The 24,882-nt window shown below is 40.9% G+C and overlaps 1 protein-coding gene across 2 annotated transcripts in view; it reads left to right on the plus strand.

Annotated features, from left to right (window-relative positions):
• Nucleotides 1–24,882, plus strand: part of LOC148368495 (partitioning defective 3 homolog B-like) — a 237,983-nt gene that overhangs the window by 8,542 nt on the left and 204,559 nt on the right. For both annotated transcript variants that reach the window (XM_088330519.1, XM_088330520.1), the window contains exon 2: nucleotides 7,886–7,987. In XM_088330519.1, the coding sequence (XP_088186645.1) occupies nucleotides 7,886–7,987 (102 nt within the window). The remainder of the gene's footprint in view (nucleotides 1–7,885; nucleotides 7,988–24,882) is intronic.

The following is a 24,882-nucleotide window of genomic DNA, read 5'->3' on the forward strand; positions in this document are numbered from 1 at the left end:
ATTTGACCGCTAGCACTCCACCCGCCTAACTGAAAACTTCTCTCTTCTTATCTTTACTTATCTGTACAAAGCCTGCAGTGTTTAGATGGATAGATACTTTATTCATCCCCGTAGGGAAATTCGCACTTCTAGCAGTATCCTTGTGTTGAAAAATAAAAAAATAAAATAAAATATATAGAATACAAAAATACTCAATATAACGTGTCGATATAGAGTATTTAAATAGTGCTACGGAAAATGCACATGAATAAAAATAGGGTAATATCCAAATGTGGGGGTGGGGTTTAATGTGGGTTTTTACTCCCCCGGGTGGCGTTAAAGAGCCTCATGACATGAGGAAGAAGTATAGGAACTTTTTGTACCATAATAAAGTTTTGAATCTAAATACAAAAGCATATTAAGTGTATTTGACATTCCCCGTTGTTGGGTAGGGGAAAAAAGAAGGGATTTTTTATTTTTCAGCTGTACATTGAATGTTTATAAAGCCCTTTTAGTTGCAAATTGTTGCCTTAAAGTGATTTAAATACTTGCAGTTTTGAGTTTTTCTTTGCCCTCATGTAGGTTTTAGATCACGGGATGGTGTCAGAATTTTGGGGCGGCAGTAGCTCAGGAGGTAGAACGCTCATCTTGGGATCAAGGGATCCCAGTTCGAATCCCGGCTCGTCCGTGTTACATGTCGTAGTGTCCTTGGGTAAGACACTGAACCCCTAATACCCCCAATAAGCAGGTGAGCGCCTTACATGGCTGCAAGGCCGCTATTGGGAAATGTGGAGTACATTGTAAAGCGCATTGGGAAGTCATTGACTTGAAAAGCGCTATAGAAACGCAGATCATCATTTAAATACATTTTGATTTGATACATTGCAAAACTGCTGGCGATATTTTAATATTATACAGTTTTAACAAAATCCATAAAAGTGTTTTTTGTACAAAGCAAAAATGTTTCTGAAAATTGCTTACAACAAAAAAATATATTCATTTCTAAACGGAAAAAAGGAAAATGGAAGAGAATTGACTTTATTGTCATTGATATCAACGTTGTGGTATCATAACAGAGTCATGAATGGATTTTGCCAAACCACTACCACAAAAATGCGGGAACGTTTGGAATCCGAGCCAAATAAACACACACGGCTTGATTAAGTCAGGGAGGTAGTTGTTGCATCACAAGTCAAATGAAAACACAAACTTGTAATTCTGTTTTTTCAAATGGTTGAAAAAAAAAAAATTGAAATGCTGTTTTTTCCCTTTTATCCTCCAAAAACGTGCAATTAGAACCATACACAGGGTAAGATATCGGGACCATACTCATATTTTATTCTTGCAGTCCAAATTATTAAAATTGGACGATTTAGTAAAATTTTTCACTTCACCACTGCTTTAAAGTCAACAAAAACATAGTGCCAGAAAACATCCAAAAATGATTCATTCGGAAAGAGGGAAATTATATTTTAAGGGGCTGTCGTAAATTCATAATCCCGTAGGTGAGAACCACCAGGAAAAGTATGTGTGTGTCTGTGTGTGGAGTCAAACTTTGGAACAATTTTCAAGACGAGATCAAACAATGTCCAACTATTCACGTGTTCAAATTTAAATACTAAAAATATTACTGGCGGAATACAGAGATGAAGAAAATGGGGTATGAGTGATACTAAAGATTGGAAATACTGCGTTTACAACTATAGTTAACCTTGTTATCGTTTTTATTATTATATAAATAACTTATTGTCGCTATTGTTGTTATTATCATTAGTGCCACAATGATATTTAGTGACTAGTAGCATTATAACTTTAATAGATGGGTACTACGATGATTAGTGTATAACATATTTGACTATTGTTATTATAATAAATATTGATATCCGACCTATGAAATATGTATATCCGTGAGATGATACCGACTGCCTGCCTGGTGGTGATACAAAGGAGAAGGACGATTTGAGACGAGTCAGCGGACCAGCGTTTGACCTGAAGCATGTGAACGCCTGCATGGACCAGCTGGCAGAGATGGGAAGCTGCGTCGTGGCCGTCATAGACTTTCTGGACTAGTTTACAGGCTGGGGGCGTCGCTGCTCTCATGCAATTTCCGGACATTTTCAACATCTTACCTAGTGTTTACTATTCTGAGTACAGTAATGCTAATTGTTATTCACCCTGGTCAAACCCGGAAGGGGGATTACCACATGTGGGGTCCTTTCTCAGGGTTTCTCTTTTCTCCTCACGCTGGGGTTTTTGAGTTGTTCCTTGCCCGCATGCTGGTTTAAGATCAGGTAATTGTGTCAATGTAATCCTGTGCAGTCCTTTGAGACATTTTTGTGATTAAGGGCTATATCAATAAATGTGACTTGACCGGACTTGATTTTCTTAAATTAGACACAAAAGAGGAGCTATCTGTACAATGTAATTAATAGGGAAGATGAAGGGGTAGGGAAAATAAGCGTCTGCTTCTTACTAGCCCTTTTCGAACATGTTATGATAACATGATTTGGTTGTTGAGTCATTGTTTTTGTCCTGTTTTTATCTTAATGTTCGAATTAGTTTTTATTAATTCATTCATCCTTGTAATCTTAGTGTCTTCCTTATTATCCCTTACTTTAATCTTCCCAAGTATGAAGTCCTTTTTTATCTTTCAAGGGGACAGGGGTTCTGCAAAGTAGGAACTTTAAAAAAAACAAAACTACTTGCTTGTTTTGTGGAGGTTTTGCAAACTGTGATTTGCCAACAATTATCGGCAACTAGTATTTTTTCAAAATTTCAAGTCATCGGTGTTATGAGTGCACTGCAGGAAAGAGGTCTACATTTAGTGGAAGCTAGAGCTCTTGTTGGTGACGGGAATGAGTGGAGAGGTGTGAAAGGATAGTGGGATTGTGGACGCGTCCTTAAGGATGGGCTAGGCACCCATATGATGCGACAGGGGTAAACCAGCGAAAGCTGTCGGGCACTGCTGTTAAACAAAAGAGTGTGTTGTGTCACCACGGCCGCTTTCTTGTGTCCCGTTTCATCTGGAGGGACGAAAGCATGACAGACTTGGGTGCCGAGGTGCCTAACTTGTTTGGGTGTTTATGGCATTTGGGTTTGCCATGGTCCCCCCAAAACTTTGTGTGTTTTTTGCTACTTTTTCCCTTTTTTTTTTTTTTAAAGTTTTCTTTGTTTTTGCATGTGTTTGTCTTGCTGTCGGTCACCCCTCTTGCGGGATATGACCAAGGTAGATAGTCTTTTTTTTTTAAATTCCGAGTCAAGAATAGACTGTCTAGAACAGGGGTGGAGAACATTTTTGAGTCAAAGAGCTATAGAAGTATTTATTTTTTTCCAGTGAGCCTCCCCGTTTACTTTAAATGAGCCGTATAACATGATCTCCAGACTAGAGCTATTCCCTCAGTAAGGCCGTCATGAATTGTCATAAATTGTCAAGTCAAGTCATGTCCCCTCATCTGAAACCTACATGAGGGCAAATCATACACAAAATTTGATTTTCTTTTCGGTGCCATTTTGTTAAGTTGAACTTTTGGAGCTGCGCTCGCAGTGCATACTCGATTTGAGGGACTCGGCCCAAAGTAACCCGCAATCTGCGTCGTTCAGCCGAAATGCATAGTTTGGCGCTGTAGTAGATAGATAGATAGATACTTTATTCATCTCCGTAGGGAAATTCACACTTCCAGCAGTCTCCTTTGTTGTTTATTAACAGATTAACAGGGGTGCTTTGTTGTAGTTTAGCCACAGCGGAGTGGATTACGTCACATGCTAGGCCAAAAATTTGACAGCCCTGCAGCAGATTGAAATCTTTGTGCCCAGGGTTACACCACCTCGCGTTCACGTAGATAGCGAGCCCGCCTCCTCTCCGCTTCCCGCAGGCTTTTGTGTCTCTGTCTGCCCTAACAGCGCTGAAGCCGGCTAGCTCCGGTTAGCTCCACGTCAGCGCTTGGGATGCTACGTTTCCGTAAAACACAGCAAACTGCACTCCCTGTACGCTTTGCTGTTTTTCACCAGCACAGCCAGTTTGTCGGTCTTATTTGGTAGAGAGTTCACATTTACCATGATTACGGACGGTACCAAAGACTTATTACGCCGCCAGCCTCTTAGCCTTAGCACTGCATCCACGATAGGGCCCCCTCATCACGCCAGTACAAGAATTCTTTAGGGCAAGGAGTTGATTCCTCGAATAAACACATTTTTGTGCGTTAAAACCTTTAACCATAGGATAGAAAAGAATCCAAAGTGTAGTTGTCAAACGGGAAGAAAAATACCGAAGACAGAAGCAGACAATCGAAACAATAAATCACAAATAGTGCAAAATAACACAGAGCTGCGGCGCCGCTTTGATGTTGCGTATGCATGGTCGGAGTAACGCTCCGTGTTTACTTTGGCGGCAAATCAAAACGTCGGGCTTATTTCAGGCTCATTTCCCCAATCAAGTTAATCCGTAGGGCAGCACGGCGGCGCAGTGGTTAGTGCTTGTGCGGCACATTTCATGTCATGGGAACCTGTCATGGGTTCAAATCCAGCTCCAGACTTCCTGTGCGGAGTTTGTATGTTCTCCCCGTGCTTGCGTGGGTTTCCTCCGGGCACTCCGGTTTCCTCCCACATTCCAAAATCGTGCATTTCAGGTGAATCGGTCCAAATTGTCCCTAGGTGTGAATGAGCGAGTGAGTTGTCTGTCCCCGTGTGCCCTGCGATTGGCTGGCAACCAGTTCAGAGTGTCCCCTGCCCACTGCCCGATTATTGCTGGGATGGGCTCCAGCACCCCTGCGACCCTAATGAGGATAAGCGGTACGGCTAATGAGATGAGAGATGAGAAGTTAATCCGTAAGATTTGGGCAGGTTTGGGTTTGTATATCCGCGACACAGGTCGGGTTGGGCTCAATATTTTAAGCCCGACCTTACCTCTACCTTTAAGCGCTAACTATTTCCTACTGTCCCTTTAATCAGGGGCGCAATTAGCTGAGGTTGACAGGTATGGTATGTTGTCACACAAATAATCACGATTCATGTATATATGGTCAGAAAAACCTTAAAAACATATCCTCTCAGCATTATTTGCTACAATGATTATATCCGTCTAATATTACAAAGACTGTACACCTTAATAAACAGGAAAATGTAATGGTCAAGAAATCATTATCTTAACATTCTATTTCTTCAATTAAAACAAATGCAACAGTGCAGGATTTTCGTTAGTTATGTTAAAACCTTTAAAGGAACAATGCACAGGGGAGGTAACAGGTCTTGGACTCAACTTTTCAGTAACAAAGTGCAAAAGCGAGTAGGCTCAGATAAGAAAAAAAAACCATCTAATTTTAACACAGACACTTAAAGTGACAGGGTAGATAAATGTCTCCTTACTTCTCTTGAAGTTTTAAGATTTCAACACATTTAGAGTGAATGCACCAAACAGCAGCAGAGTTTTATTTACCAACATTTCACTTAAAACACATTGTTGAACGTTTATTTTTTCATACATTTGGCAAACTACGAAGTATGATGTGGCAGGGGTAAACCAGCGAAAGCTGCCGGGCCCCTGCTGTTGAACAGAAGCGTGTGTTGTGTCACCCTGACCCGAGTGACATGGTCTATGGAATGGTGGTAGACGTACGTCACACTTGCTTATGTATCTGATTCATCTCATTGGCTAAGAGACACGGAAACAAATTGTCATGACATTTTGTCTTACCAGCCTTATTATTCCGGTAACCAAAACATTTCAGAACGTTTTCTTTATACATTCAGCAAGGCTTTTAACTATGTCACACAGACATTTGCGGCTGAATCACGGCTAAAATTTTGCGATTTTTTTTTTTTCGCCCATGGTTGCCCGCGATGGAAAATGTGCAAAATTGGCCACCCCGCTGTTCATCGGTGTATGGCCGCAAAAAAGACGCCGGCGACTGTTCCGCTTCCTCATCGCGTCATTTCTGCGTCATTTTCTCGTGTGGACCTCGGGTATAAAAGCTCCCGAGCCGGTGTTGTGCCCAAATCCGACTCCTACGCAACACACCCACCCCCCCACACACTCGCGTGAACGCGCATTCTGCTGTGATCGCTTTTGTTGTCATCCGCGTTAACCAACGCATTTTGTAGAATACGATCGCACTTTATTGTTTAAATAAACGCGTTATATAGACTAGGATCTCCCAATTGTTATAATTAGCTCACTTTATTGTTTTAATAAGCGTTTTATATAGAATACGATCGCTTTTGTTGGAAGCGCAGCAGAATGCGCGTTCACGCGAGGGGGTGGGGGGATGGGGGTGTTGCGTTCGATTACGTTCACAACAAAAACAAAGACGGAATGGTTTAAGTTGTATTAAATTCCCAATAAATGCAAGACGAAGTGGTTTTGGTTATATGTTCGCCATTACATTCCCTATAAGTGGGATAAAACGAGGTAAAAGTGGTTGTAGTAGCGAGGGTATGCAAATCTCGGCAGGGATGCACCGGGCTGTAGAAAGACACAGTCCCGTGAAGATCAAGATTTCAAGCTATGGCATCATTTTTATTTTATTATCTTGAAAAGAAATGTCAAGAAATAAAAATGGATTAAGACGAGGTCACTACGCTGACGGGGATCCATGTTCACCCCCTTGACGTCTCCAGCACAACTGACGTGTGCTTGTGCTCGGCAAATCGCGCTGTATATACGCAGAGAAAGGCGAAAGACTGTCACACGCGTAACACGCTAATTTCATGTAATAACACCACGATACAGGCGCAGAACATGCTATTACCATGCTCCACCCACTATTACCCGCTGAAATTTCCCGTCCTACCCATGTGTAACCGCGCCCTGGCCGCGACCATAGCACGTCATTTCCGCGTCATTACCTCGTGTTGACCACGTGTGCGGCACGCGGTTTAACACGTGCTCAAACTTTTGAGCAGCTCAAAAGTTTTGAACGCGCCCAACCACGTGAAAATTTCCGACCGCGAGTAAAGCACAGCTCCATCTCGTCTATATCGCGGTCTCAAAACGTCCAACAGCGCCCCACGGCATCCACTTCACGGCCAGAAATTTCTGGCCGTGGTTCAGCCTCAATACGCTCGTGAAAGGCTGTGTACCCGCGCTCTGAAGGATTGAGCAGGGTAAAACTTATTCGCGCTGCCACCCGCGCGCGAATTTCCGAACTCGTGTTGAGCACCGCTGTATCTCGTCTTAATGGCGAACTCAATGCGTCCAATAGCGTCCGCCTCAAAGGCAGAAATTTCTGGCCGTGATTCAGCCGCAAATGTTTGTGTGACAGGCCCCTAAGACAAGAAAGTTTGATCATCTATCCCCGATTTTAGCTAACTTGCATTGGCTCACTGTTAGCTTAAGATCAGGGGATGGTGTCATGATAGTCTGTGGTTTGCAATAATCTGTGGTCTGTGCAGCCCTTTGAGACTCCTTGTGAATAAGAGTGTTACAAAAAAACAGGACTTGAATTGAGGTTTTTGAGTTTTTCCTTGCCCCTAATGTAGGTTTTAGATCAGGGAATGGTGTCATATTAGTATGTGGTTAAAAAAAATCTGTGGTCTGTGTATCCCCTTGAGCATCCTTGTTATTAAGGGTGTCACAAATAAACAGGACTTGACTTGACATTTTGAGTTTTTCCTTGCCCTCGTGTAGGTTTTAGTTCAGGGTATGGTGTCATAATACTCTGTGGTTTGCAATAATATATGGTCTGTACAGCCCTTTGAGACTCCTTGTGATTAAGGGCGTCCCAAATAAACAGGACTTGACTCAAGGTTTTTGAGTTTTTCCTTGCCCTCATGTAGGTTTTAGATCTGGGGATGGTGTCATAATAGTCTGTGGTTTGCAATCATCTGTGGTCTGTGCAGCCCTTTGAGACTCTTTGTGATTAAGGGTGTCACAAAAAAACAGGACTTGACCTGATTTCTTTCCTCTTCACAGCATGGGGGAAGTGCTGTAAAAACCCTTCACCTGGAGTACCCCGATGGAGGCATACTGGACATGGATGACCTGCTGACAGACCTAGTGGATGACCGGGACAAGGTAAGCCAAAAAGTGTTGCTTACGAATTCAAGTGTGGGCACTCCCATTTTACAGCCAGGTTGACGAGCTAATGTTATGGTAACAGCTAATCAGCCTTCTATTTTAACGTGTTTTATGCTCTCTCTCTCTCTCTATCACAAACGCACACACTTGATTGATGAACTAATGGTTTGGTAAGAGCTAATATAGCATTTTTGCTCTGAATGTTTCTCTTTAAAACAAGTCATCTACACTTCTTATACTATCTCTTTATTGTTCTGAAGTTGGCAATGACCATCGGTTTATCACTCAGGATGTCTCCTATTAGACCTCTTAGCCTGGCAGGATAAGAATCATACTTGTGGCACGGGTGTCTGAGGCAACCTGGTGGTGCAGTGACACGTACGCTATTGCCTATTCTACTCCTGCTGTAGAACGATGCATAGAATCGCAAATGTGCTGCAGTTTCCATGAAAGTCAGATCGTGTCGCTACGGCAATAACCGGGAAGCACCGGTGGTAGGTGGGCCAAGGTGTTTCCAGGCCAACTGAGATACAGGACATAGTCCCTCCAGTATCTCCTGGGTCATCTCTCCATGGGACCTTTATCAGCTTGCTCTACTTAACATGGAGGGACAGCGGCTAGACTCTGAATTATTTTTAAATGACAAAGCTTTTTATATACCAGTTACACGAGATAGTATGGTGCAAGAATTGACCGATATGGGTTTTTCAGTGCTGATACTGATACCGATTATTAGTCAAAAAGGTGAGGCCCCCAAAAAAAAATTATAGTACAATTTGTTTTAGCAGCAACTTGTATAATGGTACATTAAACACTTAAACAGCTCCAGTAAATACATTAGAATTTCAACAAGACTAACATGACTAATCTTTCAATCAAACCAAAAACTAACTGACGAAATAGCTCCTTGTTTTTGTTTTTTTACGATACATAAATAAAAATGTCACTACACCTTACTTGACTTAAATCAACTTAAAACAAAAACTGTACCTTGCAAGTGTGGGCACTCACGTTTTACAGCCAGGTTGACGAGCTAATGTTATGGTAACGGCTAATCAGCCTTCTATTTTAGCGTGTTTTTATGCTCTCTCTCTCAATCACAAACACACACTTGATTGATGAACTAATGTAAGAATTTATATAGCATTCTTGCTCTGAATGTGCCTCTTCAAAACAAGTAAACCATACTTTTTACACTATCTCTTTATCGCAAACTCGCTTTTCCACCACGCACATGACGAGTTAGCTCTAACATTATTGTCCCCGCTTCAATGGCCCGGAATCATTTATACATTTCCACAAACAAAGCAAAGACATCCTACTATTCTCCTATTGGCTATGTGTCATTTGCAGCTAACTTTAGCTTTCTCTTATTGGTTATCTTCTCCCCGCATGATGGCGTGTCGGCTCCTGCCATGGGCGTGCCAAGGTAGTTGTTTTGTGCCCAACAATCTCTGGTCGTCCTGCGTCAGCACACCCACGTCTCCTGTTATCAGAAGTGTCCTACACAAAACATCCCCACTTATGCATTCCACACAGCCTGCCCTGACCTTTTATTGTACATTGACACAGTCAGTAAATATCCTTATTACATTAAACTGAATACATGTAACTTGTAGTCAATCGTATAAAATCCTTTACAGTCAATTTTATAAATCCTTTACCAGTTTTAAATATATTTAACCGGCCCGTCGAATCGATAATGCTGATACCGATATCCTTCAAATTCCCAGATATCAGTGCTGGTCATCGGCCCGTACGATAATCGGTCCACCTCTATTATTGTGGCAACAGAATTCCAAATTATCTTTTTTTTTATTCTCTTCCATTCTTATACAGGGTTGGGTAGGGTTACTTTAACTTGATTACTTTCAATTACTTCTGGATGACTCCAATACCAAATATGCTAATAAAAGACCAAAAAAAATGTATATGAATAAAATTACTAAAGGCTTAAGGAGTAACGGAACACATGGAACGGCAAAAATGATGTCGGCAAGCTGTTTAGATTTGTTTTCATTTTGTTTCTGTCGCATTTGATGTTCGTTTTGCCGGAGATCAAAGAGATCAAAGCCAGGAGGGAAAGCTTACCACGTGTTGTGAGTCATCATTTGATTCATATTTACTTTCTTTTGTCTTTTATTAGCATATTTGGGATTGGAGTCATGCAAAAGTAATTTAAGGTAATCCAGTTAAAGTAACCCTACCCAACCCTATTCTTATATAGATTATTTCACTCATAAAATATTATGGCATTTTTACCTGAGAACAACATGATGGTACTCACAAAAAATAAAACCAGCACAGAAAATGCGCCTGTCTTTTAAAATAAAAAATGGCATCGAAATTGCAATACAGGTCTGAAAAATCACAATTTTTTTACTCGGCCATTTTGAAAAATATGCTGCTGTACCTGAAGGAATTTCAAGTTTGCAACCTGTAAGTGTCTGCAGAATTTCTAAAGACATACTTTCAATTGGAGAGAACAGAGATGTCATTCTCTGGCTGCTTGCGCCTCGTGTTTGTGACTCACGTTTTAATGATTCCACTCCTAGGCGCCGTTTCCCAATGTCACAGATCAGTTCCTTTGCTAACAAGTCATACTAGCCTCAGCAACTCTTATTTTTCCTTCGGGCAATTAGGCTTCGCTGGAATCTTTGCCGCCGAGGAATGGTTTTATTGACATTTTTCAGACTCCACCTGATTCTCCAAACAACTTCCGCACTTTCATCTCCACTCTGATTTTATTCTTTTGCTTCGCTGCCGATGAAAAGACGGCGAGGCGACGACCGTTGTGATGTGCCAATCATCTGTTCTGTCTCGTCCTGAGGCTTCCAGACGTTTTCAGCTCGGGGAGATTAATGAGCGGCGCCTGGTTGTTCTGATTAGCCTGGAATTCTTTTGTTTGTCTGTTTTTTTTATTACCTTGCCACAGCAGATAGATTCCGTCTTAAGTGTGTTTTTTTCTTTCATTATTGCAACCAGCGGCATCATGCCATCAATCATACTGACTCATTGTGAGGGCTCGCCTGGGCACAGCAAGGACCCTGCGTTAGCCCCAGATGCTAATGAGTTACAATGGCTGACAGTTTACACACACACTCATGCAGGCTGTTGACACACATGCGTACATGCTCGCACACAAACAACAAATAGGGATGCACGGTTTTGAAAAACAAAAACAAAAAAAATCCCCTAATTTTGAAACCTGTATTGTAATTTAAATGTGAAATTCAATTTCAAAAGAATAGTGCATTTTCTGTGCTAGTTTCCTGTTTGGTAACAACATAATCATTGTAACTTGCAAACTTACCTCGAGATGGCGTCATTAGATGGATAGAGATGGATAGATACTTTATTCATCCCCGCTGGGAAATTCACATTTCCAGCAGCATCCCTGTGCTGAGAAACAATACAATAATAAAGCAAAAAGAATACAATATACAAATACCCAATGTGACGTGCTAATACCTACTGTAGCATGTTATATAGAGTATCGAGATAGTGCTAAACAGAATACACATTGCAAGAAAATTCGATAATAACGTTACCAACGTAGTATACGACTAACAAAATAACAACTAGGGATCTCCAAATGAAAAGAGAATACAAATGGTTTTAACTGTCATACAAAAGTACAACAACATTGGAGGGCTTCTCCTTTAAGGGTAAGAAGGCGATTCAGAAAGCGGCTGGCTAGTTGTATGCTAGCATCGGGTAACTGCAGCTAGAGCCTGGTCTCCGCAACTATTAAAATACCAGAGTCACGTATGTCACGATTTCCCAAGAGTCGGAGTTCCAGATAACTCTTGTCATGGGTAATGGATCTGGTGTTGGTGAGCTACATGCTCAGCATTAGTAGCTCAAGAGAGTTGTTAGCCTAGCCAGAGCAGGAGGCCGGGCCCGAATTCAAGCACGACAGTACTGTCCTTTACTCAGAAAAAGGTGTGCACAATACAAAATCTAACTTACAGCACTGTCCGGATATTTTTCGAGATCCCGAAAATGTTGGTATGTACCGTTTTTTGTAAGTTTGAACGGTCGTAAGTAGTAAATTACTTTTTTTCCCAAAATCCTGCAGCCCTAGTCTCTTTGCATGGTAATCTGTATCAATATGTCTTTAGATCTGATGATTTCCTTGCCAACACCTTTTAACATCTAAACTATACACAGGGTTGGGTAGGGTTACTTTAACTGGATTACTTTCAATTACTTTTGGATTACTCCAATACGATATGAATATGAATAAAATGACAAAATTTTGTGCAGGTTTGGGGAGTAAAGGAATACATGGAACGGCAAAAATGATGTCGGCAAGCTGTTTTGATTTCTTTCCATTTTGTTTCTGTCGCAATTTATGTTTGTTTTGCCGGAGATCAAAGAGATCAAAGCCAGGAGAGAAAGCTTACCGCGTGTTGTGAGTCATCATTTTACTCATATTTGGTATATTTTGTCTTTTATTAGCATATTTGGTATTGGAGTGATCCAAAAGTCATTGAAAGTAATCCAGTTAAAGTAACCCTACTCAACCCTGCATATCCCTAATCGAGAGTCCTTAGCTAACCTGCCAATAGCAGCGAAACTTGAATTATTACAGGGTGCGTAGCCGTGCTTGAAATCTTTGAATGTTGTGTTTTCAAGGTCGGGAAATTGCTTGGGTGAGGTGCTTGAACGTGCTTGAAATTGTTGCCATGTTTCTTGGCAGTCTGACGCTATAGATCAAGCAATAAATGAAGAAAAATGAAAAGATAAAGTGTGTGAAGTGCGTCAAAGCCCCCCCTACTGGTCAAATGAATGCATTTTATTCATATTCAGTTTCTTTTGTCTTTTATGAGCATATTTGGTATTGGAGTCATCCAAAAGTCATTGAAAGTAATCCAGTTAAAGTAACCCTACCCAACCCCGAATATATAGTACATCAGTCGCCGTGTCCCTCCTTTTTTTCTACTCTACAATGATTTAAACTAAATTATTTCTCTGCCAGAACCTCTTTTCATTCATGTAAAATTAGAAGGAAAAAGCCTCTGTGACAATTGAATTAATTCCCGGTGTGCTGCCTGGCCATTCGAGCAAGGTTTCCTTCTGAATTTTAATCCAGCTAAACATGGGCCACTACCCAGGCTTAGGACTTTGAGTGATGGGGCCCCTCCGAAGTGATTTCTCGGCTCACCAAAGCAAAAGAGTGAAATGAAGCTTCTTGGCGGTTTGTTGTGACTAACAAGAACGAAAGAGGGTTAAAGCAATGTCAGATCATCAGTGTTCATTTTACCTGTGAAAAGTAATGGGTCCCGGGGACTCGCATGCTCAAAAATCTATGGGTCCCAACAGAGATCTATGGCTCCCCAAAATTTAGTCTTATCCAGGTTGAAATTGTAAATCGGCGACAAATATATAATATAAATCTATATATTCATTCAGTTTTAATCATCACAGTTTAATGGTATTACAAATCAGTTATCGCTTCAAGATTTTTCAGTTCACAATATTGTACACTATACAAAATAATATTGCTGAAATATGTGTGTATTCTTGCAGTTTTAATCATCACAGTTAATTGGTAATACAAAGCAGTTATCACTTTAGATTTTTCAATTCATATATTGTTTGTGGTTTACTGTTTCGTCACAGTTGTAATGCCTTCTCAAGGTCCAATTGTTTGGTAAGATGCACCTTCACCTTCTTGCTAGGAGTATTCTTTTATTTTCTTTCGTCGACACACGTGTTTTCCTTGCCTCCGCGATCTTCCGAAGAAATTTCTCCGCCGTTTTTTCGAGCTGGATATTGCCGTTATCACCTTCTGCATTATGTTTTGACTTAATGCACACTGAAGAAATGAACAATTTTGTGTTGATTTTCACCTAATACTGTTTTATCGGAGGCATACTTAACCTTCACCTTCCCTCGACGACAAGCACCACTACAATGATGTCATCTCGAAGCAACGAGATCTCGTTTGCCGAGAGCGGCCTGCAGACGAAAACTCGAACCGCGAGACCAAAACAACAATGGCGGATCTGCCTGACCAAAAGTTTGGAGTGCGGTAAACATTTGTTTAAAAAAAAAAAAACTAATCGGGTAATAATGACAATTCGGTGTCAAAAAAGTTGCGTCCCGGGGACACACGTTGATTTGACACGATGCGTCCCCAGGAAAAATGATGCGTCTTGGACGCGGGGACGCAGGCAAACCAGAACACTGGATCATGTCCCTTGCCACTATGTCCCACATTAGCTACTTTGCCTGCAGGTTCAGCTAGGAGATCCCTGAGGGAGTTCAAGGTCAGGGGCTACGTTTCAAAGGCATCATATGCACTTAATCTATTAAAAAAACGATAAATTGGATAAAGCAGATGTCTCTCAAATGGTCTCAAAAGCTTGCTGAGTAGCAGTTCGCATCCAGTTAAAGATGATCGTTGTATTTGCAGTAGAACTACTTTAATTGGACAGCAGTTTTTGCGGAGGTGTTTACTGTGAGTCCATCGTGCTAATGATGAAAATCAGAGTGTCACACCAGTGCTGCAGCGTTGGAGATAATAAACGTGTTTAAACCTGAATCCAGCTCATTCGTGGTAAATGCATAATGATTCTTTGGTGCGACTGCACAGCCGGAAATCTTAAATCATACTGTGTTTCGTGGAAAAGTCCACGACGATAAATGAACTAAAACGTAAATGAACTTGATTTAAGAGGCTCATTTGAGATAGGCAGTGCTCATAGCGCTTTACAAAATATGGCATTCAACCATTCTAAAATATGTATTTGAAAAAGTTCTGGCACAGCAGCTGAATGATTTTATTTCCGAGAACAATCTTTTTGAATCCATGCAATCGGGATTCAGGGCTAACCGCTCTACTAAGAGCGCCCTGATTAAGGTAACCAATGATCTTCTACTGGCAATAGGCTCCGGCACTTCATCACTCTTGCTACTGCTGGACCTTAGTGCTGCCTTTGACACTGTGGACCATAATATCTTACTAGAACGGTTCGAAATATGGATTGGTCTCTCAGGAACCGTCCTCTTATGGTTCAAATCCTACCTCTCAGATAGGACGCACTGTGTTAAATAGGGTGAAATTACACCTGGACCCTTTTAGTGTTACCTGTGGTGTTCCGCAGGGTTCAGTACTTGGCCCCCTTCTTTTCAGCATTGACATGCTTCCATGAGGTGATATTATTCGCAAGTATAATATCAGTTTCCATTGCTAAACAGATGACACTCAACTATACCTTCTGATGGTGGAATCTGCCACACTAAACTGTGGAAATTTCACTGAGATAAAAGAATGGATGTCACTCAACTTCTTTCGCCTTTTCTCTGAAAAGACCGAAATGTTGGTTTTTGGTCCATCTAAATGCTGTGACTTGTTCTCAATAACTGACAAATGTAATATCACCCAGAGTGACTCAGTTAAAAATGTAGGTGTCATATTTGACCCCAATTTGTCCTTTCAAACACACGTTAGCCTTTGCTCCGAAAATGATGGTCTATTCATGATCCCAAGAGCCAAGAAGAAATCTGAAAGTTCGAGAGCATACTCCCGATGCTGTGGAATGCTTTCCCCCTGAGATTGGATCTGCAACCTCAGTGGAAATGTTTCAATCTAAGCTTAAAACACACTTCTATTCTATAGCATATGAATAAACTTTATTTTATGTTGACAATATCTGAGTATTATTTTCCCTCAGGTAGGTTTTAGATCAGGGGACGGTGTCATAATAGTCAGTGGTTTGCAATAATCTGTGGTCTGTACAGCCTATCTATCAATTTATCTATCACTCTTAATTCTATTATTAAAAGTGATGTTTGTGGGTTTTTCTTTTGCATTTCCAAATCTTCTATTTTTAAGCAACAGTGTTATCCTTGCTGATGTGGATGGGTCTGTCAGCAGAATCAAAGCAATGTTATGTTCAATCGGGATGCTCTTGCTTCAATATGCAACTGTTGGCATCTCTTCAAAGAAAGACTGAGGAACATGAAAAAGTTGATATGGCAACATCTCTGCATAAAATTCCTCTTTAAATAGTCCCCTACCACTGCCTTGACAAGCTACACGAAGTGTATATTCCTTCAGTTCACATCAAGAGTCTATGTTTCTGGTTCATGTGTGTGCTAGTGTGTGTGCTGTCCAATCAGGTAATCCCACACAACTGGCAATTGCCGTGTCGGATTAGATTGAGGTAGAAGAAGCGTTAACCTAACACTCACTAGTGAATTCAGGTTTTTAACTATCACTCTACCAGACTCCTGATAATCCAAGACGTAATTCCACGATGGTACCAGTCCCTGAAATCGGTAATGACACATATCATTGGAAATCTTAAACTCTTGGAAAACAAGATATGATGACTATTTCAAAATGTACTCATCACTGAAACATCTTGATCAGTCCAAAACAAGATACCAGAAAACTATCAAGCTGGGATATATCACCAATAAGTCACTTGTTTGTCAACTGATGATAGCATACCTTGCAAATATGGATTTAGTACCAGGACAATCCAGTGAACCCAACCGTGTAAAATCCTTACTTCCAAACACGTGATGATGCCGACAGATATAAAAAAAATCCGCCTAGAAGCATTCCTGCATTGTTAGACGTTCCTTGTTGCAATCAGTCTGTTTCGCCACAGTCTTTTCGTCAACAAATAAACACTCGTAAAATGATTTCTGATATGGCCATTAGCCTTAGACCTTTTGATTGACACCAAAACCACCCATCCATTATCTCCACCGCTTATCCTCAGTAGGGTCGTAAGGGAAACCAAAACCAAAGTTCATCTAATGTTACCAGGTATCGGTTGGTATGTCTTAGCGGGGATTCTAGCAAATTACCTTAAGTCCTATCTATGGTAAAAATTAAGCCAACTGCATGGTGCCAGTCAAAATCCTAACTTCTGTTTTATTTACTTATTCTTGTTTTGTGTTCTGTTCTCTAAGTCCCCACTTGAGATTATTATTATATTTGATTTATAAATACTGAAGCCATAACCCCCTAGTGGGAGGTGGCTATAGTCAGGAACACGTTCAGATTTCTGACTCTTTCTGGGAGATTGATACAGAGGAGGGGATTCCCAGCCCCATCGCTCAACCCAACTGATGTGTTGGGAGTCATTAGGTGACCAAACCCCCCAATTCCAACCCCTAATGCCAAGCGCCAAGCAGGGAGGCAATGAGTACCAATATTTTAAGTCTTAAGCTGAGGCTTGAACCTGCAACCTCCCAGTCTCGGGGTGGGCACCCTACCCCCTAGGCCACCATGCTGGTTATTAGTAAAGAAATATACTTAATAATAATAATAATAATTTCCTTTGTATTGTCATTCTTTGTAACAATGTACACAGAACGAAATGTCGATACACCTGACCCGTTGTAGCGAGCCGATGCAGCCGCAGCCAACAGAGGGCGCCGCCATTTTACCAATGTTATAAGTCTTAGGAATGACTCGGCCGAGGCGCGAACCAGCGACCTCCCAGTCTCAAAGCGGGCGCCTTACCATCTAGGCTACTGAGAGTCAGTGAGTGTGTGTGTGTGTCTTGATTAAAATATGTTGAACCATCAAAAATCCTGAAAAGAATTCACTTAAAATATTTTTGTAGCAATCCTTCACTTCAACTAAAAGGTTTATCGTGATAAGATTGTCTAAAAACAGTGTCTCAAACTCAAAAGCCATAAAGTTGCCTGCCCCAGTTTTCACAACTTGAAACACAATAAGAGGACTAATCAGAGTATTAGGGGTTGATTGTCAGAATATAACAGAACAACACTTTCAAATGAAGTTTATTATTAATCCACTTCTAACATTCATTGCATGTATATGACATGGCTTCATTTATGCGATGTTTGCGTTGAGTCGAATGCTACAAACCACGTGAACTCCTCTTTTCACTATGCTTTTAATGTATGTTTTCGTTTTGGAGCGTCACCAATTTTGTTCGCTTCTTTTGAATCTCTCTTCTGGGGCTGAGGTTTTGGCCTTATTCCTCAACACTTATCCATATTTCTTGTGTTCTCTGATCGTCTACTTTGGAACATGATATGCAAATGCACGACCTTATAACGCTCGGGAAAGTCCGGAAGCACAAAGTTATTCGATGCGGGCTTCTGATCGGCTGCCGAGTATGCAAATTGCTAAACGAACCGAAATTCAGAAATTTCCAAACTTAACGGAGATTTCTAAATCGGAATAAAGCAAACGTTTGATTTGAAATAATTCCTTGAAAAAGTTGCCGGCCACCCGGGCGGAGACGTTGTGTAAGTTGTAAGCCGGACGTAAAAGATGCACGCCCCGAGCGTCCAGGAAGACGTTATTTTAGAAACTGTCTTAAGCAGGGGTGTCAAACTCATTTTAACTCTGGGGCCACACGATGGAACAAACATTCTGTCGGGGGCCGAACTAGTAGATTAAAGAGAAAGAAAAAGAGAGATAAAAAAATAAGAGAAAGAGGGATGAAAAGGAGAGAGAATGGGACAAAGAAAGAGAGAGAGGGAGAAACGAGAGATAAAAAGAGAAGTCGTGAGAGAGGGGGAAAGAAAGGGAGAGGAAGAAAGAAATCCAAAGAGAAATAGAAGGACAGAAGGAGAGAAAAGAAAAAAGAAAGCGTGAAGGGTAGGATGAGAGAAAAGGAAAAAAGGAAGTTAGAGCAAAAGAAGTTAAAAAGACACAGAAAGAGACAAAGAGCAACAAAGGAAGAGAAAAAGAGAGACAACGAGAGTGAAAGAGACAGAGAGTGGGAGAAAAGGGGTGGAAAAGAGAGAGAGAGAGAGAATGAAGTAGAAAGAAATACAAAAGATAAAAAGTCGTCAGAGAGGGGCAAAAGAAAGGGAGAGGAAGAAAGAAATCCAAAGACAAATAGAAAGACAGAAGGAGAGGAAAGAGAAAAGAAAGCGCAAAGGGTAGGAAGAGAGAAAGAGAAAAGGAAAAAAGAAAGTTAGAGCAAAAAAGGTTAAAAGACACAGAGAAAGAAAGAGACAGAGTGGGAGAAAAGGGGTGGAAGAGCGAGAGAGAGAAATCCAAGTACAGTGTCTTTGTTCGAGGCACCTGGCTTTGGCAACATCAAGCTGACATATTTCAACCTGCAGCTTGTTTTTCTCTTGTGCTTCTCTGAGTGTTGTCTCGCGGGCCGGATTCAATCCCTTAGTGGGCCTGATCCGGCCCGCGGGCCGCCTCTTTGACACCTGTGGTCTAAAGGTTTTTTTGTTTTTTTTTGTTTTTTACCATGGCTGCTTTTTTTTTATTAATCGCGCAACGAATTAGAGAAGATTTTCCATCAGAGTTTAAACCTTTTGATTACCGTTAACATCTTTTCCAAAATGTGTAGAAAAGCAGTTATTTAGAAGCGAGGCGATGGGGTTACCATTTGTTTTGAGGACGCAGCACACACACCTTCTGAATTATGCATCATTCTTTCAAAGAAAAAAAAAATGAAGGAAGGGAGCGTTTGTGAGATGGATGACAACAGCACAAAAGCGACGATATCTCAATAGAGTCTGTACTTCACACAAACACACTTACTCGCGGACAGGGTTGGGTAGGGTTACTTTAACTGGATTACTTTCAATGATGACTCCAATACCAAATATGCTAATAAAAGACAAAATACATCATTTTTGCCGTTCCATGTATTCCGTTACTCCCCAAGCCTGCACAAAATGTAGTCATTCTATTCATATTTAGTTTCTTTTGTCTTTTATAAGCATATTTGGTATTGGAGTCATCCAAAAGTCATTGAAAGTAATCCAGTTCAAGTAACTACCCAACCCTGGTTGTCACAATATGTTCAACTCATTTTGTCACAATGACAATAAAGGTATATTCCTATTCTATTCTATTCTATTCTATTCTATTTGTTCCTTTATCTTCTTTGTTTTCTTTTATCCTCACTGTTAAATGTGGAACTGGAGTGCCACGTCCAATTTCGTTGGGTAGGGTTACTTTAACGTGATTACTTTCAATGACTTTTGGATGACTCCAATACCAAATATGCTAATAAAAGACAAAAGAAACTAAATATGAATCAAATGATGACTCACAACACGTGGTGAGCTTTCTCTCCTGGCTTTGATCTCTTTGATCAACGGCAAAACGAACATCAAATGCCACGGAAACAAAATGAAAATAAATCCAAACAGCTTGCCAACATCATTTTTGCCGTTCCATGTATTCCGTTACTCCCCAAGCCTGCACAAAATTAAGTCATTTTATTCATATTTCGTTTCTTTTGTCTTTGATTAGCATATTTGGTATTGGAGTAATCCAAAAGTCATTGAAAGTAATCCAGTTAAAGTAACCCTACCCAACCCTGCTCGCGGATACGCGCAGACACTTTATGAGGAAAAATGAGATGATTAGTGCAAGGTACAGGGAAATGGAAGTGACTGTTTTTTGCTCAGGTTTTAAAGACTTTCTACTGGCATGCAGAACTCCTTGGCGAAAGCAAGGTGGCACTGTTCTTCATTTTTTAGTGTGTTATGTTTCAGTCATGATGAAAACATTTTTGGTTGGTTGGTTGGATCCCTTAACTAGTAGGGTGGTAGGGACACCATTTCCCGTAGTGTCTTGGGCACGTACAGCCTGGTGGCGGCCATCTCTCTCCAGGACAACATATGTTTCCACCAAAAAATAAGTATTCAATAAACCTTAGTCAAGTGCACGGAAAAAGATTCTTTCTCAACCATGAGAAGCAAAAACGAACAAAATTAAATTTATTCAGTGCCAGACGTTTCTCTCAAATGGGAAATGCTGTTGCCAGGATTTTTTCCCATTTTGACTCATTTTTAAATATTGGCTACAGAGCAATATACACATGGGCAACATCAAGAAAAAACTTGAACCCTGATCAAGAGTATGCTGCAAAATGTTTACCATTGTGTAGAAAACAACAGTTGAACGTTGGTCCTTTCCTTGCAAATACTTTGTTCCACAAACATTTCCAAGAAAAATGGTTCCTAGTGAAAGGATGCATTCTAATATTAACTCTTCAGTGCTATAAATACAAGATTGAATGTAAACAAATGAACTGTTTACAATTCTATTTTGGTCAATTTAGTCACAAGTCCTCTGAAAATTACAAATTAAAATAAATCAAACAAAAAGCAAAAGATGAGCTGAATGCACTCATTTTCCTCATTTTGAGTTTTTTGAGTTTTTCCTTGCCCTCATGTTGGTTTCAGATCAGGGGATGGTGTAATAATAGTCTGTGCAATAACCTGTGCAGCCCTTTGAGACGCTTTGTGATTAAAGGTTATACAAATAAAAATGAAATGAATTGACTTGACTTGACTCTGCTACGGAGCAATCGATATTCGTTAAAATGAGTCCAAAATTAGCTCATTTTTCTGCTTTTTACACATACAGAACTTTCTTTCCTTTTTTGTCTTCTATATTGAACTCAATTATTACCAAAAATCTATAGAACCCTTTCCGTGTTTGTAAACAAGTGTGAAGTATTGCAGCTGCCCCTGCATTGTTGAAGCAGAATGGCCGCGATGCTTTTAATGTACCTTTACGTTTTGGAGCGTCATCAATTTTGTTGGCTTCTTTTGAATCTTGAAATTTTGGCTTGTTTCCTAACCTATCTATCTACCTTGGTCATATCCCTCAAGAGGGGTAACCGACAGCAAGACTCACACATACAATAACAAAGAAAATAAAAGGGAAATAAATAGCAAAAAAAAAACTCACAAACATTTTTGGACCATGGCCAACCCAAATGCCCAAACACCCAAACGAGTTAGGCACCTCAGCACCCAAGTTGGTCATGCTTTCGTCCCTCCAGATGAAACGGGACACCAGAAAGCGGCCATGTCACTCGGGTCAGGGTGACACGACACACTCTTTTGTTCAACAGCAGGGCCCGACAGCTTTCACTGGTTTACCCCTGCCGCATCATACAGGTGCCAAGCCCATCCTTAAGAGCGCGTCCACAATCCCACTATCTGATTCCTAACCACTTATCAATTTTTTTTTTGTTCTCTGTGCGTCTACTTCGGAAAACAATAAGCAAATGAGCGGAAGCTGTTGTAGAAAATAAACTTGCATTTGTAGAATAGATTTGCATACATTTAGAAAGAAATGTAGAAAGATTTGCTTACAGTTGGGAGAAATGTTGCTTACATCTCGGGAAGGTCTCGGCGGACGAATTAGTAAAAACAATCCTTCTTAAGGGAGGACAACAGATAACGGCAAAGGGCAAGGTGACATAAACTGGCATAAACTTAAAAACACTTCCAAATAAGGGTGCCACGTGAAAAGGGACGGGGCCAAACTGGGTACACGTGCTATGTTGAAATTTATAAAGACCCACGCATATCTGAGATCCGCTGAGTTTCTTGTTGAAATTGTGGATCAATAAAAAAGAACTCCCTCTTACGTCATTTGATTCCTGCATTCTTTGAACACGTATGAGACGATTCAACAAATTGGTCTTATCTTCATCAAAGCACGAAGTTATCGATGCAGGCTTCTGATTGGCTGCCGAGTATGCAGATTGCCAAACGAACTTCCGAAATTTCCAGACCGAACAAAGATTTTGAAATCGGAATAAAGAAAAATCTTTCGTTTTTTTTCTTTTTTTTCTTTTTTTTTTTCTTGAAAAAGTTGTCGACCACCCGGGCGGAGACCTTGTGGTAAGTTCTACGCCCGATGTAAAATATTTCAAACACTGGCCTTAAGTCATCAAAGCAAACAACAAAAAGCGTTTTTTAAATCGGCGCTGGATTTATTTCTTAGGAGGCACTGGACATGTTGAAATATTGGCCATGAAATTGCTTGAATATGGCCATAACCCTGTGTGTTGTCACATTTCAAAACACCAGTGTTCTGGTTTTCCCGCGTCCCTGCGTCCTAGACGCATCATTCTTGCTGGGGACGCATAGTCTCAAATCAACGTGCGTCCCCGGGACACAACCATTTTGCCACAAAATTGTCATTATTACCCGATTACTTTTTTTAACAAAGATTTACTGCACTCCAAACTTTTCTTCAGGCAGATCCGCCATTGTCGTTTTGGTCTCGCGGTTCGAGTTTTCGTCTGCACGCCGATCTCGGCCAACGAGATCTCGTCGTGTAGTGAACGGAAGTCCGTCTTTTTTTAGAGAACCGGCTTTTTTGGCTCAACTCATTAAAAAGAGCCGGCTCTCAAACGGCTCACTTGCTTTGATGATTGCTATTACGAATTATATTGTATAAAGAACTGCAGCATTTTGTACCAGCTGAAGGCTCTTGATTTTTGGACTTCTGGATTACTGATAAATGCATTTTCTCCTCATTAAAGAAATAGTTTATAGCAAGAGAGCAGTCGGACCCAAAGAGATGAAGACCTAGTCATTCGTTTACACATACACAGTTTTAATGAAAGTCCAAAGGGATCCAAGACTGAATTTTCTATATTTACAAGCAATGTTCAATTGAAAATGTCAAAAACATTCACAGATTGGGCATTTGCAGTGTTCTGGTTTGCCCGTGTCCCTGCGTCCTCGACGCATCATTTTTGCTGGGGACGCATAGTCTCAAATCAATGTGCGTCCCCGGGACGCAACTTTTTTGACACAAAATTGTCATATTACCTGATTAAATTTTTTTTAACCAAAGATTTATCGCACTCCAAACTTTTCGTCAGGCAGATCCACCATTGTTGTTTTGGTCTCGCGGTTCGAGTTTTCGTCCGCACGCCGATCTCGAGTTGTGTGGTGAAAAGTCCGTCTCTTTTGAGAGAACCGGCTTTTTCGGCTCAACTCATTCAAGAGAGCCGGCTCTCCGACGGCTCACTTGCTTTGCTGCACTATATTACGAATGATGATGTTGTATAAAGAAGTTAAGAAAAAAAGGAAGTATAAAAGGAGAAAATAAAAAAAAAGACAGGTTTGTGGTGATCCCTTTAATCGGTATATTACCAACAATAATTTGATGCAGAAAATGAATTCATAATTACAACTGAATGAATATATAGATTTATATGATATATTTGTCGCCGATTTACGATTTCAACCTGGATAACACTCAATTTTGGGGACCCATAGATGTCTGTTGGGACCCATAGATTTTTGAGCATGCGAGTCCCCGGGACCCATCACTTTTTACAGCTAAAATGAACACTGAAACACTGCAAAAAGTCCCCTTAAATAGTGAACACAAAGAGGCGAATCTCTTTGAATGCGCATGTGCACGTTGTCGTGTCTGTCCACACGTCGAGCACTCGGCCCCCGGGCCTCATCTTTGATTGATGCAGTCAGCTTAGCTCAAGGGAAAGAAACGGCCCCTGGGAATGGATGGAGATAAAGAAGGAAGCAGGAAAGCTGATAAAGGAGAAAGAAAGCTGCAAATGCATTCATCAAGCGGCACAATCAGATTATTTTTGCGGTCTCGGGGCTTTCGTTTTCTCATCCTGTTCTCTAAAACCGTCAGTTCCCTCAATTCATGACTCCAATTGCGCATGGTCATATACAGACATGGGAGGGTCGAATCTCTGCCGTGGCCCCGGGTGGGAGGTAGAGGTGGAAGACGCCATCATGGTGGGGTGGAAAATGCGAGTTACATTGTATTTGCCTGTATGAGTATCGTAAAATCCGGACTTTAGAGCGCACCTGATTATAAGCCGCACCCACCACTTTCTAAGTAATTAGCCACTTTTGTACTTTCACAAGCCGCACCTAAACCTTGTGACACAATCACAAGCTTAACCCAGACCAGGCTGTAAGTTCCACGATTGTAAGGTTTATTGTTCTATATTCTTTATCAATTATTCATTATCCGTTATCGGTCAAATCATGATACGCTACAAAGCCAAGAGGCCGAGACACTTGCTCCCAGCCAAGAGGCTAAGTCAAGGTCCTAGCCACAGGGCCAAGGTGCGATCAGTGCGAATGCACCGTTCCCGGAGGTACTGCAATACCGG

The sequence above is a fragment of the Urocampus carinirostris genome, chromosome 3 (assembly GCF_059441175.1).
Source record: "Urocampus carinirostris isolate Australia breed hairy pipefish chromosome 3, RoL_Ucar_1.0, whole genome shotgun sequence".
In the NCBI taxonomy this organism is placed as follows: domain Eukaryota; kingdom Metazoa; phylum Chordata; class Actinopteri; order Syngnathiformes; family Syngnathidae; genus Urocampus; species Urocampus carinirostris.